The sequence below is a fragment of the Protopterus annectens genome, chromosome 3.part0, assembly GCF_019279795.1.
Source record: "Protopterus annectens isolate FY-2018-M chromosome 3.part0, PAN1.0, whole genome shotgun sequence".
In the NCBI taxonomy this organism is placed as follows: Eukaryota; Metazoa; Chordata; order Ceratodontiformes; family Protopteridae; genus Protopterus; species Protopterus annectens.
The window spans coordinates 307,404,795-307,432,747 of NC_056731.1; the positions used below are offsets into that span (position 1 = coordinate 307,404,795).

General features: G+C 40.4%; 1 protein-coding gene across 2 annotated transcripts in view; it reads left to right on the forward strand.

Moving 5' to 3' along the window:
• The window catches only part of RNF32 (ring finger protein 32), a 1,105,278-nt gene that overhangs the window by 148,693 nt on the left and 928,632 nt on the right, over nt 1-27,953 (forward strand). The window contains exon 2 of one of the 2 annotated variants that reach the window (XM_044064786.1): nt 7,708-7,884. In XM_044064786.1, the coding sequence (XP_043920721.1) occupies nt 7,858-7,884 (27 nt within the window). In that variant the 5' untranslated portion in view covers nt 7,708-7,857. The remainder of the gene's footprint in view (nt 1-7,707; nt 7,885-27,953) is intronic. The other variant, XM_044064787.1, reaches the window with a different exon arrangement.

The window sequence follows — 27,953 nt, forward strand, 5'->3', positions numbered from 1 at the left end:
CTGGCCCTCCTGCATAGGATATAATCCACCTGTGTGCATCTCCCTCCACTCTTGCCTATCACCCTATGCTCCTCCCTCTTGTTAAAATATGTATTCACCACAGCCATGTCCATCCTTTTTGCAAAATCCACTACCATCTGACCTTCTACATTTCTTTCCTTAACACCATACCTCCCCATCACTTCCTCATCCCCTCTGTTCCCTTCACCAACATGCCCATTGAAATCTGCTCCAATCACCACTCTCTCACGCTAGTCATCACCACTTCATCCAACTCACTCCAAAATTTTTTTTCTCATCCATCGTACACCCAACTTGTGGGGCATATGCACTAATAACATTCATCATTAAACCATCAATTTCCAGCTTCATAAACATAAGTCTATCTGACACTCTTTTCACCTCCAAAACAGTATTGGCATACTGTTCCTACATGATAACCCCTACCCCATTTCTCCTTCCATCCACACCATGATAGAACAATTTGAACCCACATTCAATACACCTGGCCTTACTTCCCTTCCACCTGGTCTCTTGCACACACAATATATCAACCTTCCTTCTGTCCATCATATCATCTAGCTCTCTCCCTATGCCAGTCATACTGCCAACATTCAAAGTTCATACCCTCAATACCAATCCTTACCTTTCTCCTCTCTTCCTGCATTCGGACATCCCTTCCCCCTCTTCTTCTCTTTCTCCTCCTTCGCCCAACAGTAGCCCAATTTCTGCTAGCACCCTGTTGGCTAACAGTACTGGTGGCAGTCATTGTTAATCTGGGCTCAACCAATCCGGTATGTTAATCTGAATTGTTTTCTGCATATCTCATTTGGCAAATGTTTTATGCCAGATGCCCTTCCTGACGCAACCCTCCCCATTTATCTGGGCTTGGGACTGGCATGAAGAAATGCACTAATAATACTAATAAATATATTTAACAATAAATAATGCACTAAAAATACTAATAAATATATTTAACAATAAATAATAAAAAACAAGACAATACTAAATATATACTCACAGTGACATCAGAGTTTAAAACCATGGGAAATATTTAAAATAACATTGCAGTACAGGCTCACACAAATAAAGAAAAACATCTAAACTAAACTTAACTATATTCCTGACTGTATCTAAGAGAATTATACTGTTCCCCAGAAACTTACTTCATTAGAGCAAGGCCGATGTGGTGAATGTTTTTTCTTGTTGTTGTCAGGTCCAAGACAGAATACAGAATGCTCTGTCTCACTAAGAGACTTCTCAAATTAATATCTAAAATATTACTGCTGAGATAATTTGCAGAATGACATAATTTCTGGTCATCTGACTTCTAGTTCCCAGGCCAACACCCCCCCATTGCAAGAAAGTGGCAGCATTTAGCATCTACTAGTAAAAATATATAGACAAGCGCTTTTGCTCAGATCATTGGCAGATGCTGCAAGTCATAAAACAATTGCATTACTTCATGCTACAAAAGTAGAAATTTCCTCAGATCATTGGCAGATGCTGCAAGTTATAAAACAATTGCATTACTTCATGCTACAAAAGTAGCAATTAGTTCAGTCCAAGGACAGAAAGCTTCTTAGTACAGACTTTGTGTCTCTAGCTGCATTGAAAACTTAAGAGACAGCCTTTTTATTGTGTAGTCTATAAAGTAATTTAATTTCAGATATTTTTCTAAAGCTTGCTGGACTGAGGTTAACCCAAACATTTTTTTTCTGTTAAGCATATATATTTAAACAGTTACAATAGTGCAGGTACATTTCTGTTCTCTTCCAGTAGGGCACATTGTGATTAAATTTTAAACATAGCACTCTACAAATACCTTTTCAACACACACATCACATCTGTACAGGCAATTTGATATACACATGACATACAGTTCAAATGCATTTGTAACACAAGCATCTTGAATAAATCATTTCTATATTCACCAATGACATATAATTATTTACAAAATTCCAGCTAGCTGTGCTGGCAGTATCTCCTTTTGTCACACTTCTTCTCCCCCTTCGAAGACTCAAGCTAGTTTTTCAAGTGACCCTTGAGAAACATTGCTTGGGAGGGATGGGCCTATCTGGGAATACATTACCCCATTACCTGTCTTGAAATTCCAGCTGCTTTTGCATTGCTGATTCCATTGCAGTGTTGCAGTGTTATATCATGTGCCTGCAACCCTAGGCTCCACCATAGGAACTTGGGAGTTTACTAGCTGGCTCCCTGTAGCCATAGATCCCCCTCAGACTCCTCCTGCCTCCTACTGCAAATACATAGCACCAGGGCTTCTCTCTCATGGTAAGGTTTCATCATGTTAACATGGTACAGTTTGTGCCCCTGTCCTACCTAGCAGTTCTACCATGTAGTTAACATCACTGACCTTCTTTACTACTTTGAAGGGTCCTTCCAAAGCTGCCTGCAGCTTGTTGTGTCTGGCAGGAATGAGAACCATAACCTGCTGCCCCACAACATAGTCTCTGCCTCGAGCATTCCTGCCATACCAGACATTTTTCTGCTGTTGGGCTTCTGCTACGTTCTCCTGAGCCAAGCCCATGAGTTCCCTGAGCCTTGCCCTGAGGTTTAGGACATATGCCATAACAGACTTCTTGTGGGATTCACACTCACCCTCAAAGTCATCACAAATCAAATCTAGAGGTTCCCTCACCCTATACCCATACAGCAACTCAAAGGGTGAAAACCCTGTGGATTCCTGGAGTACCTCTCTGTAAGCAAACAGATGGGGCAAATATTTGTCCCACTCCCTGTTAAACTGGTCTGCAAATGCCCATAACATGGTCTTGAGCGTAGAGTTTAACCTCTCTTTAAGACCATTATTCTGGAGATGGTGGGGGTGGTCTTTAAGTGCTTCACACCACAGTGCTTCCACAGACAAGCCAGCAGGTCTGACTTGAAATTGGCACCTTTCTCAATAAGTATTTCTTTTAGGAAACCTACCCTGCTGAAAATCCTCTAACAAAGCATTTGCTACCTTTTCTGCCTTGATGGAAGGCAGAGCCACTGCCTCAGGGTATCTGGTAGCATAATCTACTACCACTAGGATATACTTCTTCCCTGTGGAACTCAGAGTACTCAGCGGCCCCACAATATCCATAGCTACTCTTTGAAACAGCTCCTCAATCACAGTTAAATACAGCAAAGGAGCTTTGACCTTGTCTCTTGCCTTGCCTAGTTTTTGGCACTGCTCACAGGTCCTACAGTACCCTGTTACATCCCTGGAAATCCCAGACCAATAAATGCTTGGCATAATATGTCTCTTTGTATGCTTTATACCCATATGACTTGCAGAGGGAATATAATGGGCTGTGGGTAGAAGTGCATGACAATAGGCTCTGGGCACTACCAACTGCTGTATTACCTCACCTTCGAGCCCTCCCTCAGGGGTCCACTCCCTATACAATAACCCTTTGTCCCAGTACACAGATTCCCCTTTTCCTTGAGAGTCAGGTGCCTGTCTGGCTACCTCCCTCAAGCCTTGTAATGCAGGGTCTGAGAGCTGAGCCTGTCTCAACTCTCTAGTTGTAACCCTTCTCAGCTCCCCTTCCACAGGAAGTCTGGTATCCTCTGACAGCAGTGCCTCACTGTCAGCCTAGGAACTACTACCCACCTCTCATCTTGCAGCCACTCTGTCTAAGGGAATACAATAAAAACTTCAAAACCGTGAAAAAAGCTAAAAACAACCAAGCCACAGCAGGGAGTACATGGGAATAGTAGTAAGCACTTTCATTCTTTAATTTAAAATTAGAACTTCTTCAGAATACTTGATGAAGACCAGACCATAGATCTAAATACAGAAACATATTTATCATATGACAATCAAAACTAATAGAAACAATGTTGTGTAGTAGACTAATTAACTAATAACTAAATTACAAAAGTCAAAAAACAACTAAAACCTTTGCATCATTAAAAACACTTAATGTTGATGAACTCATTAAGCCCTGGAGCTCTGTCCACTCTTAATCTAATTTGCCAAGCTGATTTTCAGCACTCAAGAAGTGTCTTGGTGTCACCATTAAAATATCCATCATTAACAAAATCAATGACTGTAAATGAAAACTTTTTAAATGCCACACAAGCATCTGCATGCTTAGCCAATACATTATTCAAAGCTTTCTTTTTAATGGCTAATGAGTGCTCGTACACTCTCTTCTTCAGACTTTGAATCATTTTACCAATGTAAAACGAATTACATGAATTGCATAGAGCTGCATAAACAACAAAACTCAAATTACAATCAAATCTAAAAGAAGAATTAACTGTGATATTACAATGGGTAAAAATCAATGCAGATGAATTACTCATGAAATGACATTATTTACATCTACCACAACCAAATGTTCCAGACCTAATAACTTGACCGGAATAATCCCAATTAGAAACCTGGTGCTCCAAAATGTTTTTTAAACCTGCTGTCCTTTTAAAAAAATAATGGTTTATTGCCAAGAACAGCTTTCAAATCTGGATTACCAAATATAACTTTCCTGTTCTCAAAAATAATGTTCTTAATAACCAACATATCATTAGAAATTGGAATGGGAAAAGGAAACTTAAAATCAACCTGATTGGCTGTACTTTGACCAACACCCCCACCATCAACCAATCTGGTACTTATTCTCTGCTTGCTAAGGATTGGGCAAGCTTTGGTCTGTCTAAGCAATAAAACCTCACCCACAATGGTAGACAGCCAATCAGCTTTGTAACCACGGTCCATAAAGAATTTCTTTAATTCATGAACATCTAAAAAGATAGAATCAATAGATTTTAATCTACTTAATCTAATGAGCTGACCATTCACAACTCCTCTTTTCATGTGTAAAGGGTGCAAGCTGTCTTTATGTAAATACTGATTAATGAAAGTTTCTTTCCTGTAAATTCTACAAAGGACTGGGTTTCTTAATCTTAAGCTAAATCGATGTCTAAAAATTTCAAACTGTTACCTACACCACTGACAGTAAAATTCAAGAAACCGGTGGATTTATTGAGGTAATCTACAAACTGTCCAAATTCTTCTTGGTCACCTTTCTAAAGAAAAAAACAAATTGTCTATGTAATGACAATAAAATAAAATGTGACCAGACAAATGATGTACTTTTAAGTGTTTCTCTTCCCACATTGCCATAAATAAATTTGCAAATACAGGGGCTATTTTAGCCCCAATGGCAACACCTGAAACCTGCTTGTAAGTAAAAAAATTTGTTGTGCAAAACCAAGTCTAACAATGAACATACGGTGTTAATTTTTAATTGTCAAAGTCCGTGACCTCAGTCAAGTAGTCTCTAACATAATCAATTCCAAGATCCTGTTGGACACATGTGTATATAAAGAGACTATATCTAAAGAAGCAAAAATAAAATTTTCTTGATATACTAAAGATAAGTTGTTCAATAATTATAAAATATGCCAAGAATCTCTTAGGTAATATGATGAGCTTTGAACAACAGGATTAACTATATGATCTAACCAAATGAAAATCAGTTCAGTTTTATAAAAAGCAGCAGATACTATTGGCCTGAATGGTGATTTCTGTCTGTTCTTGTGTACCTTCGGGATTCCAAAGAATCTAGGGAAATCAACACACAAAAAACTATAAGTGACATGGTCCAAGTTTCTTTGGCAAAACAAGTCAAAAAGTGCCATGTCCAGTGATGAAAAGCTCCATTGAATGTAATCTGTAGTGACCTCAACATAACTAGAGTCATCAGCTAACAATTCCAAAAGGGCTTGATTATATTGAGGTGTGCTCATAACTACAATCATATGCCCCTTGTCAGCACACATGATCCTTACCTCAGGGTTGGTGGAAAGGTCCCTTAAAGCAGACCACTCAAGCTTGGTCAAGTTAGAATAAACATTTTTTGTGGGGAGTCTGCTTCTAAAATCATCTTCGCAGAGGTCATTGAACACCTGCAAAGTTCCATTTAATGCAGGATTGAAAGTACTTTTATTATATAAAGTCTCCCTTTTCTTGAATGAATCAGGCACATTGCTCATAATGAAATGGAAATTCAACTTCCTAATGTATAACTTGAAGTCAATGATTAACTTAGTCAAATTAACTGAACAAGAGGGTATGAAAGAAAAACGTTTTGAGAGCACAGCTAAAATGATCAACAGAAAGGGGGAATTCACTCAAATTGAGTACTTCTATATTGTATATTTCAGCGCTTCTTTTGATTCTTCCTTCTGCCTTTCTATTTGGATGAATTGTTGCTCGACCATTTTGGTGTTTAGATAATGCCCGTAGGATGTATTAAAAATGGCCTTGGTGAAGCAACTGAAGGAGCCTTGGAATTTGGGTCAACTTGTGGATGAATAGACAACCTCAAGCCCCAATCTGTTGATCCAAAACAGTATGGACAGTTTGTAGATTACCTCAATAAATCCACAGATTTCTTGAATTTTACTGTAAGAGGTGTAGGTAACAGTTTGAATTTTTTAGACATCAGTTTAGCTTATGATCGAGAAACACCTATGTCTCTAATGGACACAGGTAACCTGTAAATGGTTCATCTCCCAAACCCCTGCTTACACTTATCAAGGGTATCAGAACTTGTCAGAGATTTGGGATGCATGGCTAGGCTTAAAAATGCCCTTGTGGTTATTAGCCTAGTAAACACATATGAACCTATGATAAATGAGGAGGAAAGGAGGGTATAAGTACAACAAAAATATGAATAAAAACAGTGAAAAGAAGTAAAGGCTAGACAGAAATGAGAAACTTCCAGTGAACAGACATCAGATGTTTGGAGATGTAAAATGAGGCAAGGTGAAAAGGCAGTAAATGTAATGAGATTGATAGAAGATGAACCGAAGAAGGAGAGTGTTAAAGAGGATGAAAGGAGGGGAGAAGACGGAAAGAATATGACAGGGTATAATGAAAGGAAAAGGATTATGAAAGAGAGCTTGGGGAACTAAGTGGAATAAGAAGGAGCTGGGGGAGTAGAGGCAACAGTGGGGTAGTACTAAGCTGAATGAATGCTCTGTAATACCACAAATGCAATGCCATACACTGGAAAAGAAATCTTCTAGCTGAGTTTTCAATAAGGTAAAGGAGGACTGCTACCAAGACTGAATGAAGCTTTTCCAATTCTCTCTTTATATATAATGATGCCTTGGCATATTAATATTATGTCAGTATACTAAGCAGAAAGCAGATCAACACTTTTAAGTTTCTTCCTTAAGGCATGAATCAATGGTAGCCTTAGAGAATATGAGAAGATGTTAGTTTTATGGTGCTAGCCACCCTTAGATTGAGATTTATAATACATATTATTTTTTTTCTGATTATGCTATGGTTTTCTGGACTACTATATGTTTATGATAACAGCTTGGGCAACATGTATCTCCAGGGGCAAGCTAAAACTGAGATTTACTATATAGTGAAGCAATGAAAGTGAGTCATCTGCTAGGCTCCATAAGATTATTTTCTGCTTTTAAGCTCCATCATTGTTTAAGTTATACAGCATCCACCCTTTCCTACCCCAGTGCCTATAATGTGCATGAATATGTCTTCTTACTAATACTGTATACCTACATAAATTATTAACTTATTCGGGCTGCGTTTACCTCAAATTAACATTTGCTCATTTCATTATATGTAGTAGTTTTCTTCTGTGAGTTGTCTGCAGCGCTCTACAAATTCTGAAGTTCTGATCTTATGAATTTTATGTTTTTTTGTTTTTACTACAGTTAGACAATCAGTGATGTTTCATGCCCTGGTGAACAAACCACAAGGTTTATTAAGGAAATGTTGCTTTTACAGACCAGAAGAAAAATCAAGATAAGAGAAGATTACCTTCCACAACAGCATATATATTTTTCCAAGAAAATATACTCATCATGAGTGCCAAAACAGGTACAAACAAGGTACTGTGTATGTTCTTTTTATTTTCTTTGTTTATAAATAACATAAGACGAGACAATTCTAGAGTTGTCAAAATTAAACTCTGTTTCTATGAGGATAAAAAAGTTTACTAACCAAATGGTAATGTTTGCTGCCCAGCTTATTTCAGTGTCAGGCAATTTTCCCCTCATCTTTTGAGGAATTTTTTCATTTGGTTCTGATACAAAGAATATTACATTCCTTGTGGGAAGGGAAAGGGATTAGACTGCTTCACAGAAACCAAAGACAAAAAAAAACGTCTAGTCTTTTTGAAATACATTGTGACCAAGACTGCATAGTAAAACACAGATCCCACCCTATGTGTATGCATGCTGTTTGCTTGCATACTTGGGCAGGGTTAAGCATAAAGAACAGTAGGGTTTCTTGACAGTGAAAACAGTAATATTTTATGTTGACACAATATCAGTAAAGGACTCTGGGTAAGTTAACAGAATTTCAGGATTAGACTAAACATAACTCAATAGATCTTAAACTAAAAATCTGTTTGAAATCTTACATTGTTTTAAAATTACTGACGGTTTCATTAATCTTATCCAGTTTCCAGCTGAGAACAGCCAACCTGTGTGGAATGCTGCTGCTAGTTATAATGTCACTCACAGAACTCACAGTCTATTTCTGATAAGTATAATGTTAGTTTTGAAGGTATCCATTGCCATAAACCTATGCATTCTAGGTTTGCAACTTTAACATTTAAATATTTTATTGTCTCTTTTGTTTGGAATGATCAATTGTTTTGTGTTATATGATACTGAGTCGTCAGGATTCAGACTGCTGTCACTGTTTACATTATTTCTCTACATGTTCCCAAGTTTTATTGTCAATTATAATGTGAAAGTTTTACTTTATTGCAATTTGTCAGTACCTGATTAATGACCAAAGGTTTTGTGTGCTACTGTGTCGAATAAGTACAGGATATGCTACTTTGCAAACAGTGATCAGTCATTACAGCTGTATCTGATGAGTTTGAGTCATAAAGAGTTAAAGTTATCGTGCTTAGTTTTATATAATATATCCAGCAGTTTTTTAATGACTATATTTAGTAAAGGAAGACAAGGAAAATAGTGTGTCTTATGGTAATTCCGGACAGTTAGTGGAAATAAGAGCAGAAAAACGAGCTGAGTAACGCAAGTCACCACACCACAAGTCAGGAAGTTTGAACCGTTTATTGTAAATAAACAGTTCAAACTTCCTGACTTGTGGTGTGGTGACTTGCGTTACTCAGCTCGTTTTTCTGCTCTTGTTTGTGAGTTTTTTTAGTTTGTGCTTAGTTAGTGGAAACAAACTTTTTATGTTACCCTACTGGTGGATGAAGACTGACCGCTCGAGCTTTAGTTGTCCAATGTTTAGCATGCTGAATATCGGAATTCCTCCATAGGAAATCACTGTCTGTGAGTTGTGCCAGCAGTGATGCCCTTTTGCTATATATAAGTTAAGGGGGTGTGGGAGGCTTGCCCTGCTGCAAAAATTTCTTGGCTTTTTTTTTTTTTTTTTTTTTTTTTGTGAATGCAGTTCTGGGATTCTGATTCTCAGTGCATTTGCTTTCATCCACTCATAGTAGAAGCAAGATTTTCAGAATACCAAAATGCATTCGATATAGGATTTTTATAGGGGTGTGAGTAGACATGGTTCCAAATAAAACGTAATTTGAAATGAGTACATTCACTCCTCATTTTGAAAATGCGAAGAGTATAGACACTTTCTCTTTTGGTTTTGCCAATGTTTGCAGAGAATGGAAAATAAAATATTCAAAAACAGTGGCGCAGTGTTTTTTTTTAAGTCGACAAAGACAGGGAGACAGAGTGACAGTCTGTTTTGGAAAGACCTTTTTATTGTTTTTGCATGCTGCTTTTTCTTGGGTGCATATACACACATGGTGTATATTGAAGACATGTAGTGTTTAGAAATGCATATTGCCTTCCACATTATACTGGATTATTGCTACTCACTGTTCTGAGAGCGTGTGCATTGTCAAATAAGTTGCAGCCACAGCTAGGAATTGTTCCATTAGCAGAATTATCTTCCCACTCTTCCCCTATGCATTGTCTGTTTATTTTTCTATTCCCCAGCTGGAAATTCCTGAACCACTTACTGATCTCTGGTTGCCAGTGATGCAGATACCTTGCCTCTCTGCCATTGGGCCTTGTCTTATTTTTCTATGGAGCCAACAGACATTAACAGTGAAGGGTTACACTGGGGCTGGCTTAAGGATGAGATGCAGCTGGGAGATAAGTGATGGAATGTAGTGCAGATGCTTGGGTTGGAAGGAGTGGTTGAAGCAGAAGTAGAAAAGATGGGTGCTAAGAGATCAGATGTAGTGCAGGTGCTTAGGGGGAAGGAGATGGGTAATGAGAAGAAGAAAAAATAACAGTTGCCCAGATAACATTGGTAAATAGAAGTAGTTACTGAATTAGTTTAAAACACGTCACTTAAAGTTAAATTACCATATGTATAACTTGCATAAAATATAGAGTAAACATCTTATTTTGGCAGAAAAATCATGTTCTGAAACTTTTTTTTTTGCATTGTGAAATATTTACTATTTTAATGAATACTAACACTAACTATTTATAAATTATTCCCAAATATAAAATGACAAAGAAAACATGACCTCTTATCTGGTGCCCTAACAGTTATGCATGCATGCATGATTCAGTATAAGGTACTGATCTGTTATGCATCTGGGGTTCAAATTTAGAAAAATACCAAAGTCTAATCCTGTCTGTAAAAAAACAGAAATACTTGTAACTAAATTTGTAGACTACATGCACCTCACTAGCTGTAACAAAAATGTTTTAATGGGCTGTCATTCAAATTCTGAGGATTGTGCTTGTCGTCAGTAGAAGATCAAGAATGAAGTCTGAATCTCAGTAATATATATGAAGTCTGAGGATATGGTACCTGTGAGTACTCCTCCATCTCCAAGGCACAGTGATGTTGAAGATTTTTATTTATACGTAAGAGAGTTATGGGGGTGCATAGGTCAAAGCCCCTCTGCAAAAAATAAAACGTTTTAATGGTTTTAGAGTGAGTTTGATGTGCACTATTTTACTTTGGCAGTTTGCACTTTATTTTTCATAGTTGCCAATCTTGCAGTTTTTGTGTTGTTCACTTCTGTTATGGTGCCAGTTCTAACACTTTCCAAAAAAAACTAGTCTTTATTTAGTCATTCTGTTAATAGATCTTATGGATTTCTGCTGGCACTGACAGTAACTCTGATTTAAAATTGGACATGACTGGGCGACAAGGTACGGAAAATGGAGGATACAAAGAGAGCTAAGACGTTTGTCTAAACTACTGATATAGGTAAGATCAAAAAGCCCCATGGTTTGGTGGTAGACAAGGAGTGTCATAAATGCTGCAGATTATCTAATTTCATGATCCCATATAATAAAACAAAATAAAAAAAAAATAAATATTGGTTTGGACAGGGCTGCACAGACCCTGTGGCCTGGATATATCATCTTGATAATCCTAGGACTCGATGGTGGAATCCACCAGTGATTGAACCTGTCAGGATAACGAAAGAGTCTTCCATCCAGTGGTACTTTGAGGGCACCTGGATTTCACTGAGAGATACTGACAAGTCATGAAGGCAGCAGCTGTGGTAGTCCCTGAAATGAAGGTAAAGTGTATTATGAATTTAGTGAGGCCATACTGAGTGACTTGTAGACACCCTCAAAGAGGTCCTTGCAAACCATCATGTCAGTCTGAAGAGGATTATAGTTTTGCCTGGGTTGTTCTCAACAAGGGTGGAAAAATGATTATTTTACATGAAGACATTTTTAGTAGGTAGAATGAATATTTTAAGGAACTCGCAAATCTGTTGGAAGTGCCCTCCTCTAAGGAAGTAGTGCTAAAAGTAGATGGTGGAAGTGGATCCATTTCAGTAGATGAGGTCAGTGCAGTGATGGAACTGTTTCACTGTGTCGTAGAGCAGGAGTAGATGAGGTATTATCTAAAAATGTTGAGGGTGATAGACATTGTTAGGGTTTCTTGGTTAACATGCCTTTTAATTTGTTGTGTAGAAGGCTGAGACAATACCTCTGGACTGATAAACTGGGGTTGTGATCCCCATTTTCTATAAGGGATAACATGAAGTATTTCACTTACAGAAGGCTCACACTTCTCAGCCTTCCTGTATATCCAATATTCAAGCCTCTAATTCAAAAGGAGCAGTGAAGATCCTGTTTTGGCCAAAGAACAATGGATGAACTCTATGTCCTTTAACAGGTATTGGATGTGTCATTGGAGTACACCAGTACTGTCTACATGTGTTTCCTGGTTCTGAAGAAGTCATATGACCAATTGTCCTGGGATGTTCTGTGGCAGTAGCTGCAACAGTACATGGTCCCAAGGTCATTGCTGCATGCCATTTGGTCCCTGTATTTGAGGAGTGAGAGTTGTGGCTACATTGTCAGGGTTAAGACAAATATATTTAAGGTAGTTATAAGACTGTGCTTGGGTGTTTCTGTCTCCCTTCCTGTTTGTTATTTTTAGGGCTAGGATAGCAAGGCACATCCAATATCTGGAGAGTATTCACTCTGCGGTGGAAGAGTTTAGGTATTATTGATCTTTTATGAAAGTGAGGGTAGTAAAGATAGTCATGGGCCTGAGCAAGTGAGTTGGTGTAGTGTTGCTAGTACTGCAGACATACCAGACTATGGGGTGAAACAGCAGTTATAGGATGAAGCTTGAGTCTACCTGCCAGTCTGTATCTCCACCGTCACCTACAGTCATGAATTTAGGTGGTCATGAGCTTTGGGTAGTGACCAAAAGGTTGAGATCACAAAAACAAGCAGCAGAAATTATGTTTCTTCTCACAGTAGCTGTGCCAATTGCCCATGACAGATTGAAGAGCTTGAAAAGCATGGCTGTCTGACGAACTACTGGAATGCAGCCATTGCAATACTGTATTGAGAGAAGTTAGTTGAAGTCATTTAGTCACCTTTGGGAGGTGCCTACTAGATGTTTCCCTCTAGAGGTCTTTCAGGCACACTTACTGAAACAAGGCCACAGGGTACACCTATGTCACAGTGGAGTGGAAATACATGAGAATCCCACAACATGTTATAGAGACTGTTAGGATAAGAAAATCTGGTCTACCCTCCATAGCTTCCTCCTACCAGGAGAAGCAGTGTATCACTAATGAGGAGTAGTAGCTTGTTTGTTAATCTTAGAATGTACCGTGTAATGTAGCATCTACTCTACTACATTTTACACTGTTATAAAGCTTGTTTTACTGTTTCACTGCATTTGTGTACTGTTCTATACTGTTTTAACTGTATTTTTCATTGCTAGATTGTGTTTCATTACTGTAATTGCATTTTTACTGAATGACTTAACTGTAAACTGCTTTTTTTCATACTGAGAATTGTATTTTCTGTTTGTGAGTGCTCTAGCTGTGATTTTCTGAGCATTTTTTGTGAGATTTCTTTGTTCTAGTTAGGTAGCACAGTCTGGATAGAGGCCTGCTGTTATCCAAGCCTGGTTGTTTTGTTTGTCGAGTTTCCTGTGTTTCTGGCAGCCATCTTCTGGTGATAGAGAACACAGAGCTAATCAGAAGAGGAACTTACTGCTGTTTTTTTCTGCTGTGATAAACATTTATGTAGTGTTTTCTGCCTAAAATAGTGTAGCTAGTAGCTGTAACAGTGTTCATTACTGTAATTGCATTTTTACTGAATTACTAAACTGTAAACTGCTTTTTCATGTGGAGAGTTATATTTTCTGTTTGTGAGTGCTCTATATGTGCTTTTCTGTGCATTTATTGTGAGGTTTCTGTGTTCTAGACAGGTAGCATAGTCTGGATAGAGGCCTGCTGTTATCCAGGCCTGGATGTTTTGTTTGTTGAATTTCCTGTGTTTCTGGCAGCCATCTTCTGCTGATAGAGAACACAGAGCTAATCGGAGGTGGGGGGCTCAATGCTGTTTTTCTACTGTGATAAACATTTCTGTAGTGTTTTCTGCCTAAAATAATGTAGCTAGTAGCTGTAATAGTTTCCCACATTCCCCTCACTATTGGTGTCTTGTTCTTATACTTGGTGGCTTTGCAGTTGCCCACCTCTGCTGTAAATTTGATCTGGGACACTCCTCCCAGTCTAGTGTCATTAGTTCATTCTACCTAATATAGAGAGAACATTTGAAAAGGCCAAGCCACTTAGGTTCTTAACCTTGAATTATCTTCTGTTCCTCCTTTCTCCCTTTCCATGCAAGAATCTCCTTGTGTTCTGACTGAGTGTGCTTCTCAGCTGATAAATATATGTTTTAGCACTTTTTAACTGTTCAGAGTTAAATAAAACAGTGATTTAATTCAGTTCAGAATACAGTTTGAATAAATTGCTTTTATTTAAACTGTATTTGCTTTAATATTGTTACACGCTCAACTGTGCTAGCTTGCACTGCACTTGAATTGTGTTTAGTGCTGTTTTAGCTGCTTTTCTGTAAAGAAAAAATCTAAGCTTGTTTCCTGCCTTTCCTGTAACTAGTCTAGTCCAGATACAGATTTGCTGTATCCAGGACTGTTTTAAGCTTCTGAGCTTCCCAAGCCTTTCTGTGTTGGCGGGAAGCCTTCTAGCTTATCAGTGGGAGTGGTAAGCACTAGGTAGCCTATCTACCACAAGAAGAGTGGTTTCTGGCCCAGAAATTGTAGGTTATTGGCTGTTTGGGCAGTTTTCCATCTCTTTCAACTTTCTGATTTAAAAGGCCTGTTACCCAGGCCTGGTTATTTTGTTTGTTGAGTTTCCTGTGTTTCTGGCAGCCATCTTCTGCTGATAGTGTCTTGTCTTGTCTTGTCTTGTCTGTTATTGAGAGTAACAGGGTTCCCTGACCTTCTCTAGCACAAGTGACTGGTTGAAGGAGTAGGGGCCAGCAGAACTGGATAGTAATTCAAGCTTCTAGATTTTTCCATCTTTTCTGGTATTTAAACCCTGTGTCTGCAGGGGGCTGTGCTTGTTTTTGCCAGGCTGTGGAGTGGTGATTCATCACTGGGACAAAGCAGAGATTCCCTAAGACTCCAAGAGCAGAATAAGTTATTTCTTACATTTATTTCATTGAATTGCACTTCTTAATGCTTATAATTGTGCTATATCACCAATCTACTACATTTTTGTACTGTTATAAAGTTTTTTACTGTTTCACTGCATTTGTATACTGTTTTATACTGTTTTAACTGTATTTTTCATTGCTAGATAGTGTTTCGTTACTGTAATTGCATTTTACTGAATTACTTAACTATAAACTGCTTTTTCAAAATGAGAATTGTATTTTATGTTTGTGAGTGCTCTATCTGTGCTTTTCTGTGCATTTATTGTGAGGTTTCTGTGTTCTGGTCAGGTAGCATAGTCTGGATAGAGGCCTGCTGTTATCCAGTCCAGGTTGTTTCGTTTGTTGAATCTCCTGTGTTTCTGGCAGCCATCTTCTGCTGATAGAGAACACAGAGCTAATCGGAGGAGGGGCTCACTGCTGTTTTTCGGCTGTGATAAACATTTCTGTAGTGTTTTCTGCCTAAAATAATGTAGCTAGTAGTTGTAATAGTTTCCCACATTCCCCTCCCTATTGGTGTCTTGTTCTTATACTTGGTGGCTTTGCAGTTGCCCACCCCTACTGTAAATTTGATCTGGGACACTCCTACCAGTCTAGTGTCATTAGCTCATTCTATGTAATACAGATAGAACATATGAGAAGGCCAACCCACTTAGGTTCTTAACATTGAATTATCTTCTGTTCCTCCTTTCTCCCTTTCCACTTTACAAACAAAAAAAAAACTTTGCTAGAATCTCCTTGTGTTCTGACTGAGTGTGCTTCTCAGCTGATAAGTATATATTTTGGCACTTTTTAACTGTTCAGCATTGAATAAAACAATAATTGAATTCAGTTCAGAATACAGTTTGAATAAATTGTTTTTATTTAAACTGTATTTGCTTTAATATTACTACACACTGAAGTGTGCTAGCTTGCACTGCACTTGAATTGTTAGTGTTGTTTTAGCTGCTTTTCTTTAAAAAAAATCTAAGCTTGTTTCCTGCCTTTCCTGTAACTAGTCTAGTCCTGATACAGATTTGCTGTATCCAGGACTGTTTGTAAGCTTCTGTGTGATGCCAAAGTCTGCTCTTCAATTTTTCCCTTAGATCTGCTAGTTCTCTCCTCTTCTGCACTTTTACTAACTTATTAGTCTAGCACTTTACCAGACTTCTTGTAGCAATTATTGTAGCACACAAAAGTGCTACCAGCAGTAAATGTTCTACAAGGAAACAGCTCCAGTACTTATTATTAATGCCCACCCCCTCCAGGCTTGTCTAAAGGTCAGTTCCCTGTGCGTTCTCCTATTAACCTGGTGAACTTGGGCATCCTGAAGCAATGTAGGAACTGCCTCATATACACTGACAACCCTCTCCTCTTACCTCCCAACACTCAGACTTGCGAGAGATGCACTTATATATCCAAATTTGAAACCACGCCCTCTCCAGCCAAGACCAGAATAGCTGGTCAAGAGGAGAAGGTCAAGACTTGCACCACACCACATGGAACACATAGCCCTACAGAACACATACTAGCACTGCCTTCACATAAAAACACAAACCACACACCCACCTTCATGGAGGCTCTCAATAAAGATCTACCCAAACAGCAGAGACCTCCAAGGCAGAAATGCACTCGACCACCACAACACAGCACTAATCACAAGACACATAACTCTCCTAAACAGTGTGCCACTCAACCAAAGCCCCTAAGGCAAAACAGCATGCCCAACACACTAGTCATAGGTGACTCGATAGTGAGACACACTGATGTCCCACTCACTAGGTTGAATAAGAAAAAAGTAACAGTCAGCTACCTGTTAGGTGCCAGGATCTGCCACATAACACATGCACTCAGGTCCCTCAACAACAGGTACAAATATGACTCTGTCATTGTACATGTGGGTGTGAATGATCTGAGACGTACCTCCCTGGACTACATGAAAAGAGACATGGAGGAGCTCTCATATTATGTAGCCCAGGCGGGTATGACCCTGGCCCTGAGCAGCATACTACCATCAACCAGAATGATACCACAGTACTAGCAGAAAATGATTGATTTCAACAATTGGCTAAGTTTCTGGTGTCATTCTAAGGAGATCCAGTGTCTGTATGCCTGGGATGACATGATTGACAGACCTCAATGCTTTGCCAGAGATGGCCTGCATCTCTCACCCCTGGGCTTCCAGATACTGGTCAAGGCTCTTGCCACCCCTACAGTGCCTTTTTTAGGGAGTGTTCCAAAGACCAAATTACCATCATAACAGCTACAAACAAATGCAATCTGAGGGTCATGCTGCTCAACACTAGAAGTCTAAATCTCAAAATGCATTTGCTCGAAGCACTCCTTAAAATCGAGAACATCGACATTTGTGCTGTAACAGAAACCTGGTTCAAAGCAGCAGCAAGCACCCCTGCACTACCATGCTATAACTCATTCCACACCTTTCGGCCCCAGAACTTGGACTGAAGCTCCAAAGACAGTGGTGTTTCCATATTCATAAAGGATGTGCACACCTCCAGACTGGTAGCGCAACATAACGCATCAGAGAAACTTCATGTGCAGCTAACATTGGGTAAGGCAGCAATTCAGGTTGTAGCCTGCTATAGGTCCCCAACCATGTCCCAAAACTCACAATCCACATTCCTAAGCACCCTGGAGAATATTAGGGTTCAACGTAACACTCTCATACTGAACAACTTCAACTATCCCTCCTTTAACTGGGAAAACTACTCATGTACCAATACACTTGCCCATTTCCTGGAATTCATTAATTCCAATGCCCTGGACCAGCTCATTCTTACCCCCACTAGAGGTAGCAACATCCTTAACCTGGTAATTACTAACATGGGTGACTGTTACTCTACACCAGTAGTCAACTCCTCCCTGGTTAGATCCGACCACAAACTAATCACCTTGGAAATCCACACCCCCCCCCAACCCTGCAAAGGTAACCACCATGAAAAACTTCTCCAAAGCTAACTTTGGGCTCCTAAAAACAGAGATGGCTAACTTCATGGCACCCATGCAAATGAAGAATAGTTGCATGACCGCTGAACCATACACCAATGCACTGTACGAACACGTACACAAATGCATGGATCTCGCCATACCCAATAGAACCAAAATGCTGTCCTCCAAAAAAAGGAAGACAATCTGGTGGTCCCCTGCCATAAACAAACTCTACAACAGAAGGAGGAAACTGATGTGGAATAAGGTGAAGTCCCAAGATGGGAAAAACTCCCTTATCAGCCTCAACAAAAAGTTGAGATTCCCTCATCAAATCCTCTAAAGCTAGCTATGAAAACAGAATTGCAGCAGATAGTAAAGACAACCACAAGGCCTTGTATAGTTATGTAGAGAAGCTTCACAGCAATACCAGATTTGCTCTGAGCTACTGCACAATGGTACCTCCTATACCGAGCCAACAGATATTGCCAATATACTAGCTGACAGATTCAGTGTCAACTTTACTCCTCCCCCCCAAAGGACCAATCACAATACCAGTAGATTGCCAGGCACCCAGTATTACTACTGCACAGGTTAAAACATCACTGTTCAAGGCCAAGAATACAGCTTCTATGGGACCCGACAATATCCTTGGCTGTGTTCTACATGAACTACAGAGTGAACTGGCACCTCACCTGTGTGCCCTGTTCAATCACAGCCTCACCTTAGGCTTTGTCCCTACAGAATGGTGCACTGCTACAGTCATCCCTCTTCACAAATAAGGAGCAACTACAGACGCCGGGAACTATCCCCCCATTAGCCTGATGAGTCTGATATGCAAAGCTATGGAACACATCATCATGGACCTAATAAACAAGGATATAGGCAATCTCCAAACTCTGGATCCCACACAGTTTGGTTTTGTGAAGGGTAGATCATGCCTGCTCAACCTGGTTGACTTCTTTGAGTCAGTCACCAGAGCTATGGATGAAAGTAAGGTGGTTCATACAGCCTACCTTGGTCTGCCCAAGGCCTTTGATACCATTCCCCACTCAGGAATCATAGAAAAACTCACCATATATCACTAGGTGAGTTGTGAACTTGCCCACAGATAAAACCCACAGTGTGAAAGTAGCTGACTCCAAGTCAGACTGCCGATTAGTCACGAGTGCAGTCCCACAGGGTTCAGTCCTGTGTCCTCTCCTGTTTGGTATCTACTTCTCTGAAGTCCAGGGCAACACGAAGGGAGTCTGGTTGACAAAGTTCACAGACGAATGCAAGTTGTGAGCTATTATTAACTCCCAAAGTGATGTTGACATCCTACAGAAAGGCCTCACTAAGACCAATGACTGGTGTCAGAACCATGGCCTTAAGCTCAGTGCCAAAAAATGTGTAGTCATCCCTTTTGGAAAAAACCCGGTTCCCATAAATTACCACATCAATGGTTGTCCATTGAACACAGAAGGCATTATAAGAGATCTGGGAACACAGGTTGACAGCAACGTCTCATTTGACCACCACATTGCCACTGTAGTCAGAAAGTCCTTCTATGTGGCACATCTCATTACTAAGGGTTTTGCATCCAGGAAGAAAGAGGTGATTGTCTCCCTCTACTCTTCCCTCATTAGGCCAATCATCGAGTACAATGCCCCATTTGGCATGTGCCTCACCAGACACCTGCAACAACTGGAGAGGCCGCAAAAGTACCTTACAAGGAGGATCCTAGGCCTTAAACACTTGTCCTTTATGGACAGACTCAAAAAACTCCAACTGTTCCCTGTCTCATACAATCTACTTAGAGGCGATCTCTGCTTGACTTACAAAGCCATGTCTGACCCAGCAATGTTAGAAATGCTACATCTAAAGAAATCCCAATCACTCTGCACCACACACTCCAGAGACCTCAACCTCATTACCACAATCAACAGAACATGGTGGAGGGACAGGTTCGTAATCCAGAAACTGCCCATGCTATGGAATAGACTTCCCATACATGTCAAACCGAGCACCTCACTGGCCCTCTTCAAGAGAAATCTTGATGAGTGGACGGGAAATAGAAAATTCACCCCAGGATCACTCCACTGGTTCTGCTTGACAAAGGCACTGGGAACTAAGGTTGGGTGGCACGATGCCGGAGTAATCCTATGGGCTAGGCTTGTAAAGGCTCCAGTGCCATTAGCCTAGTACACACCTATGAACCTAAAAATATGAGGCAAAAATCTGGACATGTGAGAGGTATGGTTTTAGGTGTCCCCTGTGAGAAGAAGATTCTGTAACATGACAGGCATGAGGAGTGTGTGATTTGCTTAGATGGGTGAAACAATACCTTTAAGTGCCCAGTTTGTGAAAATTTTCTACACCAACTTATTATCAGAGGCAAGACTGGCTTCATCTTCACTTATACAAGAAATCACTTGTCTGTCCCCCTTAGCCTTGAGGCTTTCTGAAGCTTTGTCCTCACTACCTGCATTGTCAAAGCCTTCCTTTTCTTTGGTTCCCGAAGAAGCCATCAGTGTCAAAGCCCTCTTATTCTTCTGCTTCATCACCTGCTACATACAGATGAGGTTTGTTGCTATACTGTGGATCCTGCAGTGCAGAAAGTACCTGTTAAAGATGCTGAAAAGGCTCCTCCTTTATTGTCACAGCTTTGACCCATTCATAAAGTATAACTTCCTTTTCAGATATGTGACAAGACAGGGAATTGTACATTATTCTAGACTTGAAGCATTTGACACCAAAGATTTAGGTGCTGAGGCATGACTCATCCTGTTGTATTCACTTTTGGTTATGGTAAGTTCACTGTGGCTTCTTCAAAGTTCAGATGAAGTTTTCTGGCATTATTTTCACTTCTTTTTGTAATATAAAGAGGGATTTGACTACATTTTTCTCCCAAAAACCCAGGATGCATATAATTTCCTGTCATCTCACAGTATGTGGGTCTAGTTTTGATGATGTTGGCATTGCACTATTCAATGTAAGAGTGAACAGTACCACCTGCATTGACTGTCAATCCTTCAGTGTGAATTTTATAGTCAATGGTCTTGATGCCACTCAACCCAAGACTGGCACAGTCAGTCAGGAGGAAAAGGTAACCACCCACACCACAAATCCAGTCTCACACAGACCTATTGCATCTGCATACCCAACACATAAACACACAAAAACATACTCGGAGGCTCTAAATAAAAATCTGCCTAAACAGCAAAGATCTCCTAAGCAGATATCCAAGCAACAGCCACCCCTCAACAATACCCACAAATCACATATCTCACAAAATCAGTGTGCCTCACAGTCACAGCCCATAAGGCCAAACAACACACCAAATACACTTGTTATAGGGGACTCTATTGTCCGGCACACTGACGTCCCACTCACCAGACTGAACAAGGAGAAGGTCACTGTAAGCTGCCTGTCGGGTGCCAGGATCTGCCACATAACGCAAGCACTCAGGTCACTCCAAAGCAAGTACAAGTATGACTCTGTCATTGTCCATGCTGGTTTGAATGACCTGAGACGTACCTCCTGGACTACATGAAAAGAGACATAGAGGAGCTCTCTGACCATGTAGCCCAGGCTGGTATGTCCCTGACCTTGAGTAGCATCTTGCCCTCACCAAGAATGATGCCACAGTATAAAGACAAAATGATCAGTTTCAACAATTGGCTAAAGTATTGGTGTCATTCAAAGGGGATCCAGTGTCTGTCAGCCTGGGATGACATGCTCGACAAGCCACATTGCTTCGCTAGGGACGGCTTGCACCTGTCACCCTTAGGCTTTCGTATACTGGCCAAGGTTCTTGCCACCCCATAGTGCCTTTTTTAGGCAAGGCTCAAAGGACAAACCCACCTCCATAGACAACACAAAGATAAAAAAACTAAAGGTAATGCTACTCAATGCCAGAAGTCTAAACCTCAAGATGCACGCACTCGAGACTCTCCTCAGTATGGAGAAAATCGATGTCTGTGCAGTAACAGAAACCTGGTTCAAGGCTCCTGAGAGCACCCCAGCACTACCAGGTTATAACTCATACCATGCGTTTCGGCCTCAAAACTCGGACTGAAGCACAAAAGTAGGGGGAGTATCTATATTCATCAAAGATACCTACACCTCTAGGTTAGTGGCACTGCACGAAGCATCGGAAACCATCCATGTGCAACTAACAGTGGGCAAAACTGCGTTTCAGTTTGTAGCCTGCTACAGAATACCCTCCCTATTACAGGAACCCCACTTGGCATTCCTGAGAACACTAGAGAATATGAAGGTCTCTCCCAACACTATGTTATTGGGTGACTTCAACTACCCAAACATTGACAGGGAAAACTACTCAAGCCCAAACACCCTCGCCCAACGGTTCCTTGAATTTATAAACTCTAACGCAATGGAACAACTGATCACCACTCCCACAAGTGGGAACAACATATTGGACCTGGTCATCACCAACATGGGGACTCTATGTTCCACACCAGAGGTAAACCCCTCATTGGTAAGATCAGACCATAAACAAATTTCCCTGGACATCCGTATCCCGTCCCCACCCCCAGCCAAGGAAATCACTGTAAAGAATTTCTCCAAAGCCAACTTTGCACTTCTCAAGACTGAGGTGGAATCCTTCAAAGCCCCTGGGCCAGAGGATAATACAGCCCAATCTGCAGAATTCTTTACAAATGCATTCTATGAGCACCTGCAGGAATGCATGGATCGTGCTATCCCAAATAAAACCAAGACTCACTCCTCCAAAAACAGGAGACCAGTCTGGTGGACCCCGGCCATAAATAAGCTATACAACAGTAGGAGGAAGCTACTACATGACAGAGCAAAATCCCAAAAAGGGAAGGCATCTCTGATCAGTATTAGCAAGAAACTTCAATCCCTCATAAAATCATCAAAGGCCAGTTTCGAAAGAAAATTGCCCTAGACACTAAAGATAATCACAAGGCCTTCTTTAGTTATGTCAGAAACATGGGCGGAAACTCCCAGATATGCTCTGAATTGTTGCATAACGGTACAAAATATACCGAACCTACAGACATAGCCAACATCCTGGCAGACAGATTCAGCGCAAACTTCTCCCCCCCTTCCCCCCCAAAGGAGCAAACGCCTATCCCAACTGAATGTAACCTCCCTAACATCACAGATGCACAGGTGAAATCTGCCCTCTCCAAAGCAAAAAACACAGCATCTATGGGACCGGACGGTGTCCCAGGCTGTGTCTTACATGAGCTCCAAGAAGAACTGAACCCTCACATTAAGTCACTGTTCAAACTTAGCCTTACTACAGGATATGTACCCAAAGAATGGCGTACAGCTACAGTGGTCCCACTCCACAAAGGTGGTGCCACAACGGACCCCGGAAACTATCGCCCCATAAGCCTGACTAGTCTGGTCTGTAAAGCTATGGAGCGTATTATCATGGAACTCATAAACAAAGACATTGGGAGCCTCCAGACACTGGACCCTACCCAATTCGGCTTTGTTAAGGGCAGATCTTGCCTCTTAAACCTAGTTGATTTCTTTGAAACAGTTACCAAAGCCATAGATGAGGGCAAGGTAGTCCACACAGCCTACCTGGATCTCGCAAAAGCCTTCGACACAATACCCCACTCGGGCATCATAAATAAGCTTACCAGCTTAAATATCAACCCCTATATCACAAGATGGGTTGCAAACTGGCTCAGAGATAGAACCCACATGGTCAGGATCGCAGGTGCCATGTCCGAATCCAAACCAGTTACAAGTGGCGTCCCACAGGGCTCAGTTCTGGGACCTCTCTTGTTCGGTATATACTTCTCTGAGGTTCAGGCTAACACAGGGGGATTATGGCTGACAAAGTTCGCAGATGACTGCAAACTGGGGGCCATAATCGAATCTCCAGCTGACACAAGCATCCTCCAAAAGGGTCTCACACAGACAGATGCTTGGTGCCAGAACCACGGCCTCAAGCTAAATGCTAAAAAGTGCATAGTCATCCCCTTTGGGAAAAACAAGGTGCCCACAAATTACCACATAGGTGGTAATCCATTAAGTATGGAAGAAGTAATTAGAGATTCGGGGACCAACGTAGATAGTAATCTCTCCTTTGATAATCACGTTGCCAAGGTGGTTAGAAAGACCTTCCATATAGCCCACCTTATCACGAAAGGGTTCACATCTAGATCAAGAGAGGTCATTGTGCCCCTCTACTCATCACTCATCAGGCCCATAATTTAATACAATGCCCCTTTTGGGATGTACCTTACCCGACACCTGCAGCAACTGGAGAGACCCCAAAAGTACCTCACCAAGAGGATCATGGGCTACAAACAGATGTCCTATGCAGCTCAACTAAAGAAACTCCAGCTCTACTCAGTTGCTTACCGCCTAGTCAGAGGCAATCTATGCCTGACGTACAAAGCCATGTCAAACCCAGAATTAATGGACATGCTCCACCTCAAAAAATCCAAGTCCCTTAGAGCTACACGCTCCAGGGACCTAAACCTCAGCACAAAAATAAATAGGACATGCTGGAGGGACAGATTCATTTCCCAGAGGCTCCCCTCACTCTGGAATAGAATCCCAATTCATGTTAGACATAGCCCCTCGCTGACCCTCTTCAAGCGAACTTTAGACACGTGGATGGGAAATCGCAAATTCACCCCTGGGATCTCTCCTGTGTCCCTGCTAGACAGAGGCACAGTAAACTAATCTTAAAAGGGTACTTTCTGTGACCTACTTTACAGAGGCACAGTAGGCTAATCTAATAGGGAGGCGGAAGCCAAATACACTCTGGCTAGGCTTATAAATGCCCTAGGGCAGATAGCCTAGTATCTACCTATGAACCTATGAACCTATTGTTAATGGTTTTGATGCTTTGCCTCCTTTTCTCAAGTGCAGCTTTCGATTATGTGTATAGCCTTGATCCAGGGTTGGTAACATCAGTTCTATAATAATGCTTAAATATGCAAAATAAACTTCATTATAAATACAGAATTATATGCAAACATATCTAACTGCTTCTAGCATTGTAAGATGTTACTGCTGTGTAATGGATTAGGAATCAGGCTGGGAATGTAGCTTGACTGTAAAAACAAAAACGACCTTCTGGCACAATGCCACTGTAATAAAGTCTGCATGTATCTTTTTTTCTAGCTTTCAGAAAATGTCTATTCTCTTTTTCCTGTTTTTGAGTATTTGCACATTCCTGCTGCAATGGGCCATTAATTTGTACTATACGTATGCCTATGGGAAGAGAATTCCTTCCCAGAGCAAATGTAAAAGTCATATTGCTTATGTAAAAAAATACAATATGCCAACATGCTAAATTTTTAAGGAATGCAATAGCTGTAGAACAAACTGTTTATAACCAATATATGGCAGCACCTTCTATCTCATTATCCTCAAAGTCTCTCCAGGCTAATAATTTCTGCCCTATCGACAAAAATATATAGGTGCATTAGCACTTGAAATTCAAGCATTCACCTTTAGCATTTCCACTTTCTGTTGTGCAATCTAAAGCCATGGAATAGCTGTAAAAGTGAATGAGTGTGTGGCTGCATCCACTTTCCCAGATTACTGAGTGCCATATTATTTCTAATTTGTATGATGCTGAAGCTGACATGCTAGTTTCCCCTTATTGTGTATTCTTTGAAGCCTACTATGCCCTTCCTGCCATGCCTGCAACTAACCTTGATAGGCTGGCATTAATGGTTTTGCGGATTCAGGGGAAATTCTCGTGTGCCTCTTCCCCTGCTGATTCCATTAGAGATAGGGAGTCTCTAGCTGTGTTTCCTCCCAACTTAAAATGCCCAAGATTTTCTCCCTGGCTACATAGTTTCTTTTACCAGTCCTGAAAATGCCAATTTTGAATCCTTTTGTTTCTGTTTTAAGCTAGGGCCCATGTCCATGGCTTTGGCTGAATTATTAATGTTGGCATCACATACCCTGGCATTGATGTTTCTGTCAACTGTCTTTTTTACATTTATGTAATCAACACCAGTACTTTTACCATTGATGATGTCCTTGGTGCCAATACAAAGGCCCAAGACTTTGGTGCTGATGTCATTGATGGCTCCCTTTGATGCCATTGTCTATTTCAACGTGCCTTGCCTCAGCTTTCTTGGTGCCACGTGTCTTGGTACAGAGCTATTCCTCGATGTTGAAGTTGATGCTTAGCAAGCTGTCTGCTTTATGCTGACTACTCCAATGCCCTCCCCTCCCCTGATGCCAAAAATCAAACTTAAGACTGCAACCAGCTGAGTCATTGCAGTTAATCCTTCTGCTGAAAATTTTACCTCATCACTTATATGCATTACGGTAGGCCTTGAGCTTCTCATAATATCATTTCAGCAGCTAGATTGAAGCACATAAACCTGTTGCATTTATCAGCATCTTAAAGCAGAGTAAAGAAGAATAATTAGCTCCTGTGATGGTCATGGTTGATGACTCTTAACTACCGGATCCTTAAAAAAGGTGTCTTCTTCTTATGAATCCAGGATGGGAACTTCCAGTGAGATATGTTAGATTGAAATCTGAACAGCCTGAGTTAATAAAAAGAGCTTGGGGTTGTGGAGCTCTATATGCTCCTTTATTCATGACAAAGTGTTGGTCTAGGGGATTGTCTGCCCAGGGTTTGGTGGTGGGAGACAAAAATTGAATTAATAATCAACAAGACACTGAAGAAGTACTCCAGTGAATAACAACAGCAAAGAAGCCCCTCAAAGTAAATTTGTAGTTTGTCAGTCTAAACACTTTGAAGATAACCACAAGTATTGTTAAAACTGAAAATAGTCTCTCAATTTCAAAACAGCCACCACAAAAATAATATTTATTTTATTTATATTTTGTTGACAGCTGTAGTTCCAGTAGGTTAGTAGGCTCATTTCAGGGGAGACCCAACATGGTATTTATACTACTAGAGGAAATTTGGTTAGGGCATCAGGGAACTTCCCCTACTCTCTTTGCATATGGGGGCACATTTTGCTGTGACACTTCCTGTCTTTCGGTCAGGGTGCATAGGTGGCTGGAAAATCAGGAAGTTGGTTGAAAAAACATGGAGGATGAAGAAAATGCTAATGATTTTGGAGTTTCTGGTGCTGTTAGTCAGACAGCAGAGATGTTAACTTTATCGGAGAAAGAATCAGAGGTTAAGCAGACATTTAGAAGGAAGGATGGAGCGACGGAGATTATAGAAAAGGCAGGCAAGCCTTTTCAATGGCAGACTAAGGTGAAGGAAGTATATAATCTGAATCAGAAGGTTTGTTTCAGCAAAACCTTTTTGTGTCAGAGGTTACAACTCAAGATTGTGTTGTTACAACCCTATAGTCAGGAGGGTTACAGGATGATTTATTGTTGGACATAGCAAATGCGAGTGAGCTGGAAAATGGCAAGGACATGTCGTGGGGACAGCTGATGTAAAGGATATAGAAGGAAGAAATGCAGCAGACTGAAGGGATACAGGTTGAAAAAAAAATGTATGCCAAAACTGTAAAGCAAGGATGGATAGTAAAAATGAAGAAAAAGAAGTACGTTTCAGATATGGATTGAGAAGAAGAAAGATGCAGAGTTTGGCAGATATAAAGTACGGCATGAAGTAATTAAGATGCTGGGAATTAAACCAAATGAGGTAAGAGCATTTATTCATATTAATAAAGAAACTTTCTGTGATATGATATGTTTTTGAGACTGGCCAGATAATGAAAAAATTTATAGAGGAATATGAGAAAAAGCAAACCTGTCCACTGTGGAACTTATATGTAGTCAAGTCCTTTAACAGGGAAACTAAGAAGAAAATTAACATTCAGTTTATGACTGAAGTTGGAAAAAGAAACTTTAAAAAATAATTTATTAAACTTATGTAAAGATGTATTGAACTCATCAAAAGTGTATGATAATAGGGGATCTGATATCACTTTTCATTGTATCCTCAACATACGGGTTCAGAACTGACTCGCTCATTACTACAGCTTGCAGAAGCCAAATACTCTAAAGCCTAACCCTTACCCACAATGATCCTCTGCCCATTACCTTAGATCCTGTTTGCCACTTTTCATGACAGACCAAGTTGCCATTACTCTCTAGCAAGTTAAGTAACATTA